The 8,279-nt window shown below is 57.8% G+C and overlaps 1 protein-coding gene across 1 annotated transcript; it reads right to left on the reverse strand.

Annotated features, from left to right (window-relative positions):
• Nucleotides 1-1,775: 1,775 nt before the first annotated feature.
• On the reverse strand, nt 1,776-4,351 carry KLF2 (KLF transcription factor 2). The gene is made up of 3 exons (XM_037141931.2): nt 4,087-4,351; nt 3,019-3,835; nt 1,776-2,440 (listed from the first exon to the last, which is right to left on the reverse strand). Exons 1-3 carry the CDS (start codon nt 4,159-4,161, stop codon nt 2,265-2,267), a joined length of 1,068 nt encoding a protein of 355 aa, XP_036997826.2. The 5' UTR covers nt 4,162-4,351; the 3' UTR covers nt 1,776-2,264.
• Between the last annotated feature and the right edge of the window lie 3,928 nt (nt 4,352-8,279).

An 8,279-nucleotide genomic window follows, 5' to 3' on the forward strand; every position in this document is an offset into this window, starting at 1 on the left:
AAAATCTCTCCAGACTGGGTCACCCCTGGTGAGAACCAGCCATCAAGAAGCTCTTAGATGGAAGGTGACACCTGGGTTTCAACAAGCGGCAGACCAGACGTGGAGGGCTATCCCTGCATATCGATCGGCGTCAGAGGCCTTTTGCCTGCTGGCATGCGTTTTGCTGAAAGACAGCTATGCCAGAGTATGACAGAGTATGACACTTCACTCTATCAGTGGGAGGCACTCAGGAAACCGAAACTGAACAGCCTCAGTCCCCTTGCAATTGGCTTCTCATTGGACTTAGAAGCCTGGGGGAGGGGGGCCTGGGACACCTGGGAGCTGTTTTTGAAGAAGCAGAAAAATGGCTTTCCTCGTAACTTTAAACTCAACAGGAAAGACTAGAGAACTCTACAGAAAATGATTGAAAATTCTTGTCTTTCTTCTGCCCCAGTGCCTCCAAACCCAGCTCTGAGCAAAGAGGGGCATTTCTACAGGTCAGAGGGCCACTATCCCACTCTGGAAGTTTTTGCAAAAGCTGCAGAGCAAGAGGGAACAAGAGACTCCCACACAAACACGCATGCGCCCTCCACCACCAGTGGAAGGGAGGCCGGGTTATTTACTCGAGAAGGCTGCACCAGATTGTCATCTCCCATTTCTGCTTTTTTGAATTACCAAATGCTTTCAGCTGTTTCCAGGGCTGCCCTGGGGGCCGGGGGAGGAAGGATAGAGGGAGGGAGGAAATCCCAGCCTCTGTCGCAATGGGTGAGAGTGTTTTAAAACGGGCACTGCTTATGAGCTATTTTCACTTTCTGGAAAACACTTGTGCAACTGTTGGTGGCCATGGCAACCCACCCAGGGCCATGAGAAGGGGGAAGATGAGGGGTGTCAGGGCGATCTGTCAGGGAGGGGCAACTCCTTGCTGACTGAGGCACGAGGGCTGGAAGGCATGGTCACCCTTTGCATAGGAGGTGCTTCTGGAGTGGCCACCTCCATCCACTGGGGCTCTGAACGTGATTTTGTCTCACAAAGGCACCTGCAAGGGGGTGGCAGCTCGTGTCCCTCCAATGCCAGCAACAGGTGCGTTACTGCAGAAAGCCCCCAGACCCTCTAGCAGGGTCTCGGACCCTGGAGAAGAACCAGAATGCCACCACTCCATAGCGACCTCTCGGAACCTCAGTTTCCCCGGGTGGAAGAAGAGCGGCCACCTCACTTTGCCCTCCAGTGTGGATCTCATTTTTTTCCTAACAAGATGGGAAACTCATTCCTTAAAAATAAAAGAAAAAACAAAAACAACCTAATTCTGCATAAAGGCACGATTAGTAAAAGGCAGAGCATGTCAGAAACTTAACATTTTGTCTTGTGCGTTTACCAACCGTCACCAGCCCTCCTCCCCCTGCAACCACCACGGGGGGGGGGGGGGGGGGGGCGGGGAGCCTGCACACGCTAGAAGTTCGACTGAAACCTCAGAAGCTTCAAAAGCCAGTAAGGCTTTTTTCAGCCCAGAGAGGCCACGTCACTAGGCCCAGCACTTTCCCCGGCTCTGGGGAAAAGAAGGCAATTTATGGCTCAGGGAACAACCTTAAAATAGCTCTCCCTCAGTCCTAAAATGCAGTGTTTAAATTTATAGAAAAACCCACAGTTCCTGGCAGCTGGGCACTGCAGCTGGCGAGCCAAATGCTGGCGGGGCCAGAACCCACTTTCACCCCCACTGCCCTCCCATCAAAGCTGCCTGGTTCCCCAGCCTTTTCCAAGTGCCCCACACTCCCAGCTTCCAAGCAGACAGACCAGTACTGTGATTTTTTAAAAAGATGCAAAACTTTTTTAATTAAAAAAAACAGCAAAAGTCTTATAAAAAATGAACCAGGCAGCAAATGCCCGCCTGTCTCCTTATTTACAATAATACAATATCTGTCACAGTCACTATGTACAATATTATAAAAAAAAAGTTGCAAACAGTACAAATTAAGGCTGTATTTTTTTCACAAGGCATCAAGCCTCGATCCTCTAGTGTAGACCCGGTGGGCGGAAGACCACACTTAATTATTGCACCATTTTGAAAACAAAACTCGTCAAGGAGGATCGTGGTCTTCTCCAGCCGGGTCTTCAGTCTCTGACGGGGGCCAGGGCGGTGGCATCGTCGTCATCGTCGGAGCCTCCTCGGTGGCCACACAGTGCCCGGCCGGGTCCTTTAGGCCCAATAAATACCAGTCACAGTTTGAGGGGACCGTGCCCGGCGCGTGGGACCCGCCACGGACGCGCGCGAGTGGGCAGAGGCGTCCAGGCTACATGTGCCGCTTCATATGCAGCGCCAGGTGGTCAGAGCGCGAGAAGGCGCGGTCGCAAAGGTGGCACTGGAAAGGCCGGTGGCCCGTGTGCTTGCGGTAGTGGCGGGTGAGTTCATCCGAGCGCGCGAACTTCCAGCCGCAACCGTCCCAGTTGCAGTGGTAGGGCTTCTCGCCTGCAGGGAGGGGCAAGAGCGGGCCTCAGTTTCCCTCCCAGTGACCCAGCTGCCTATCCGTGGACCCTGTGCACACAGTCACCATACAGTAGCCACTTCTGAGAGCACAACTTACCCAAAACCAGGTCCCTGAGGCGACGACCCCCCCCCCACCTACGTTTTGAGCATTTATTTAAGGATCCTAGGAACTTGTCTCCCCGCTCCTGATTTTCGCCCTCAGGGGGCCCCCAGGGGTCCGAAACGCGCACTGTCCACTCCCCAGTGTTTGGAGCCACGCCCCCCGAGAGATCCTAAGTGTGCATGTTCTCCCCAGCATCCTGAGACAGTCTCCCTACAGTCCCTAAGTGCTCAACCCCTTTCCAAAGTCCTGAGTCACACTCCCAGGGGGGACCTAAACGTGCGCACCCCCCAAATTCTGCGACAGAGTTCCCCCTAAGGTTCCTAAAAGCTGTCCCCTGCCCAACCTCCTGAGCCACGCCCCCTCCCCAGTCTCCTGGATCACGCCTTCTGGGGGGCCCCCGATCTCTCCCCTCCACCCACACCCGGAGCCGCGGCCCCGGCCCACCCTCGCCTCTCACCTGTGTGTGTGCGAAGGTGCGCCTTGAGGTGCGAGCTCTTGGTGTAGGTCTTGCCGCAGCCCGCGTAGCTGCAGGTGTGAGTGGCGGTGCGCTTGCGGGGCCAGGAGCGGCGGCCGCGCTTAGGCTTGGCCTCCAGCAGCTCGAGCGGAGACGCGGGCGGCGTGAGGAGACCTCGGGCGGCGGGCGGCGCCAACCCCAGAGCGGCGGCTGCGGCGGCCGCGTCGTCGAAGAGACCGAAGGCAGCGGGCGCGGGCGGTGCGTAGTGCAGACCCGGCGCCGGAGCTCCGAAGCCGGGGCCGCCGAAGGGCGGCGGGAAGGGGGCGCGCGGGCCAGGAGCAGGCAGGCGCGCCGGGCCGTCGGGGCTGAGCGGCGGCGTGTCCGGCGGCGGCGGAGGGCGGCCCCCGGGGCCTCGCAGGCACGCGAGGGCCTGGCCCTGGGCGCCCTCGCGCTTGAGGCCTCTCGGCCCGCGGGCCAGGCCGGGCGCGCAGCCGTAGCCGCCGCCGCCGTCCGCCTCGGGGGGCTCGGCCTTCACCAAGCGGCCAGGTGGCGCCAGCAGGAAGCGGCCGTGCAGCGCCGGCCCCGGGGGCACCTCTAGCTCCGGCGGCAGCAGCTCGGACACGAGGCCGCTCGCGGAGGCGCCGTAAGGAGGCGGCGCACCGGGCTCAGGGTAGTAGAACGCTGGCGGCGGGGGCGGAGGCGGGGGCTCCGCGGTGGCCTCCGAGCCAAGACCGTCTAGACCCATGGACAGGATGAAGTCCAGGACACTGTTGAGGTCCTCGTCGGTGCCGCCCGTCTCGGGCTCTGCGCGCGGCCAGCGCTGCGGGGGACAGGGCGATGGAGCGCGGGCGTGAGCGCGCGGTGGGGCCCGGGGCCGCCGCCCCCCCTCCTTCTCTCTAGGACCTGAGCCTGCTGTCCCCACCGCCGAGAGCTCGACTGCGCTGAGCTCGCCGTTTTCGCCTCCTAGATTCTCCTACCCTGAGCCCGCCATCCCCGCCGCCTGAGTTCTACCCCGCAGCCCGCGTTCTACTACCCTGAGCTGACCGCCCCCGCGGTCCCTGCCGCCCTCACCTCCTGCAGGCCGCGCTCGCGACACGGGCTGGCGAAAGTGGAGAAGGACGGCAGGATGGGCTCGCTCAGCGCCATGGCCGGGACCCGGGGCTGACGCGGTTTCGGACACCGGTGAGCAACTAGTGGGGCACAGGCGGGCGGGGACGGCTATGCGGGCCGCGGCCGTCCCGCCCAAGCCTTATAGCCGCGGTGCGCGGGGGCCGGGCCAAGGCGGCGGCGGCGGAAACGCGTCCCGGATGGGGACGAGCTCCGGGCGCAGCCTAAATTTAGCCGCAGTATATAAGCCGGCGGGCGGCGGCAGCTCTGGCCACTGCGGCCGCCAGGGCCCTGCGCTCTGGCCGGTACCTCTCGCGTCTGCAGGCCGCGCCTCCCGCCAGGACCCGCCCCCGCGTCTCCCAGGCAACGGCGTCAACACGCACAGCACAACAGCCGCGGGACGGGATCCCCGGGGCACCCCTTGGGCTCCCGCCTGCGCGCGGATGGGGAGGACCTGGAGCGGGGGTGGCATCCGGGACCCGGGACTGCGAGCTGGGTCCCGTGGCCTCCCGGGATCCCCGATGGATGGGGTGAATGGGCCCCAACGCCTCACAGGGCTCCCCAGAATCCCTGATGGGTAGTGCGATTGGCCCCACAGCCTTAGGAAGGCCCCCAGAACCCTAGGTGGGTGAGGTAACTAGGCCCAAAGACCTCAGGGTGGGGTTACCCGGAAACCCTGATGGAAGGGGAGATTGAGGTTGTCAAGATTCATGACAGATGGAGAGACTGAACCCTTTATTTTCTGGGGGCCATTCAGCCTGTCCCGTTGTTATGGCCATCAACCCCGGCAAAATCTTGCATAATGACGTCAAGAAATGTCTTGGAGACACTGTCCCTCAAGGAAGCCCTTCAGAGCTGGGAAACTGCGGCCCAGGAGGCACTGTGACAGGCTGCGGGCCCTGCTGTTGCAGGCAGGTCTGGTGGCTTCACTGACTTGTTGGAGTGGAGAGACTCAGGGCAAGACCAGTCGGGTGGGGGCCACAGGAAGTGAGCCTGCCAGGTGGGCATCTTAAATACACCATCTGGGTCCCCCACACCACTGTCCTGCCATTAAGGGGCTGTCACTTCCTCCGTCACTGTATGGGCACTGGGAACACAGCAGCCAACAGGCAGATACAGCCCCCTGCCCTTGGAGTCTTCCACTCTAGTGGGGAGGGGGCTGTAAAATAAACAAGGATATTGGACATAGGTGTGTTTTGGAAAAATAAAGCAGGGGAGGGAGAGAGGAAGTGAGAATATGATGGAGAGGAAGGTAAAATCTTGAACCTCACCCAGGAGTTGTGTGAGTTAAGACCTGAGAAAAGGGGAGCCATGTGGGCACTGGAGGGATAGCATCTTGCAAGCTTTTGACTGCAGAGCCCACATCCAGGCCTGGGTCAGCAGCCAGGGCCAGCGGTGGTTCCGCAGCCAGGTGGTGAGTGGCTCAGGCCGCTCCTGCCCTGGGAGCCTTCCTTGGGAGCCAGAAGGGCTTTGCCACTGAGCAGCTGGAGTGCCATAGACCAGGGCCACCGGGGAGGGAGAGGATGGCCTTGGCCACACAGGTGCCAAGGAACCCTTTTTGAGCCCACAGTGCTGGACGCTCCCAGCTGGAAGCAGCCTCAAAGGCGTGCCACCTCATCGAGATTCAGTGACTATAGGTTAGACAAATACTTGTTGATAAGCCCTATTTGTCAGGCAGGAGGGACCCAGATGTGCTTCAGTGCCAGGCATAGTTGCTGAGCTCAGACATGTCTCCTATAACTGCCACGGTGATGGTTGAGAGTCAGCTTGACTGCTGACCCCTCGCCGTGTGACCTGGAGCAAGTGGCTTTGCCTCTCTGGCCTCGCTTTCTCATGTGTGAAATGCAAGCAATGATAGTACCTCACCCCCAAGGGATATGTGAGGGTCGTGTGGGCTCTTTCTGTGTTTGTGGACATGCTGGCAACATCCCGTGAGCTCTCTTCAAGTGCTTTTCTTGTTGCCTTTTTCTGAGCCTAAGTTTCCCCATATGCTAATGAGGGAAAGATTTAGGGAATTAAATCTGGTCCCCAAGAGTATGATTCTCAGGTAGTTGCAGGCCTTGGTCTTCTCCTCCACACCCAACAGCTGCTGCAGCTCGGTGCAGCCCATCCCTGTCCCCACTCGCAGGTTCCTTGCAGGACCAGGAGTGCACAGAGAATCTGTCCCTCTCTGGGCCTTTGTACTCACTCACTGCGCCTTCCATCATGTGTTCCTTCCTCTCACTTCCCACTTGCTTGGCGCTGGCTCATCTCCTCCCACCCCTTAACTCATGAACTTTATTTTTTTAGAGCAATGTTAGGTTTATAGAAAAAAATGAGCAGATAGTGCAGAGAGTTCTCCTCTACCCCGCCTTACACGCACAGCGCCCCTATTGGTAACACCTTGTCTTCATGTTGCACATTTGTCACAATTGAAGAGCCACTGTTAGTTCATTATTATTGATTAAAGTCCACTGTTGACGTTAGGGTTCGCTCTCGGCATTGTACACTCTGCAGGTTCTGAGGGATGCACAGCGTTTGCGCATCTGCTATTGGAGCAGCACATAGAGTCCTTTCTCTGTCCTCCGAGTCTCCCGCGCCACCGCACCACCTCTGCCCCCTCCCTCCCCCCCTCCCAGTAGGGCTCCGCAGCTGAGTCACACAGGACGCAGCGTTTTCAGCCTGGCGCTGTGCCCTCAGCAATGTGCCTTTAATGTCTCTCCGTGTCTTTTTGTGGCTTCAAAGCTCCTTTCTTCTTATCACTGAGTAAGGCTCCATGGCCTGGATGTAACAGCTGACCCATCCACCTACTGAAGGACGCCTCAGTTGCTCCCAGTTTGGGGCATAGTTGCTATATTGAATATATATTAAATGTGGCTGCCACAACGTTCGTGATTTTTGCCAGGACATACGTTTTCAAATTAATTCGGTAAAAACCTCAGAATGCAATGGATGGATTGTAAGATAAGGTTATGTTTAGGTTTCTTAAGAAACCGCCAAAAGTCTTCCAAAGCAGCCGTACCATTTGCATCCCTGTCAGCAACGGGTGAGTGAGGGCTCCTGTCGCTCCAGGTCCCCGGCAGCATTTGCCGTCAGGTTGTCATATTCTACCCGCTCAGGTGGGCACGTGGTGGTCTCCCATTGCTGTTGGAATTCGCAGCCCTCCTGTGACATGATGCGGAGCATCTTTTCACATGCTCATTTGCCATGTGCATATCTTCTTTGGTGAGGTGTCTGTTCAGGTCTTTGGCCTAGTTTTTAACTGGGTTGTTTGTTTTATTACAGAGTTTGGAGAGTTCTTTGTATGCTCTGGGCGCCAGTCCTTTGCCTGGTCGGTGTTTTGCAAAGACTTCCCCCGAGTCCATGGCTTGTCTTTGGCGGAGCAGAAGTCTTTCATGTTAATGAAGGCCAGTTCATCGATTTTCCCCTTCACAAATTGTGCTTTTGGTGTTGTACCTAAAAAGTCATTACCGAACCCAAGGTCATCTCCATTTCCCCCTCTGTCATCATTTGGAAGATGTATAGGTTTGCAGGGTACGTTTAAGCGGAGGCTCCATCCTGAGATGGTGGCGGTTGTTAGGTGCACGTGCATACACTGGTTCCAGGGCCTTTTGTGGGAAAGGCTGCTCTCAGCTTGTCTTCTGTGCATTTCAGCCTAAGCGTGGCCTTCCCGGGCTCCCCCAGCCCCACCCAGCCCTGCCCCCGCCCCAGGCTGGACAGTTCCTTTCTCCAACCCCTATGTTGTTTGCTCTACAGCACTTTTCACCACTGGCCATTATTTCTCTCCACTCCTTGGCTTCTTTTCTGACTCCCCAGCAAGTAGTGTATGAACCGTGGAGAGAGTGAGACCCGGGTCTGTATCAGACGCACTGTGCTCTTCAAGCCCGCCGCAGCACACAGTAGGTGCTCAGTAGACCGTCGCTGGGGGACGGGCAACCGATGACAGGATCTATCTCTTGCAGGTTCTCAGAGAGCCTGAGAGTGGCTCTCCACTCCTGCGGGACTGTCCGCCCTTTCTCCTCCTCGGCCCAGGCTCCTGTGGGCTCTTTTTGGTCACCATGCACGCAGTAAGTTGAATACATTCCCCCAAAGAGATGTCTAAGTCCTAACCCCTGATGCCTGTGACTGTGACCTTATTTGGAAAGAGGGTCTTTGCTGATGTAATTAAGGGTCTAGAA

This window comes from Artibeus jamaicensis, unplaced genomic scaffold (genome assembly GCF_021234435.1).
Source record: "Artibeus jamaicensis isolate MK-2021 breed Jamaican fruit bat unplaced genomic scaffold, CSHL_Jam_final contig_477, whole genome shotgun sequence".
Classification (NCBI taxonomy): Eukaryota; Metazoa; Chordata; class Mammalia; order Chiroptera; family Phyllostomidae; genus Artibeus; species Artibeus jamaicensis.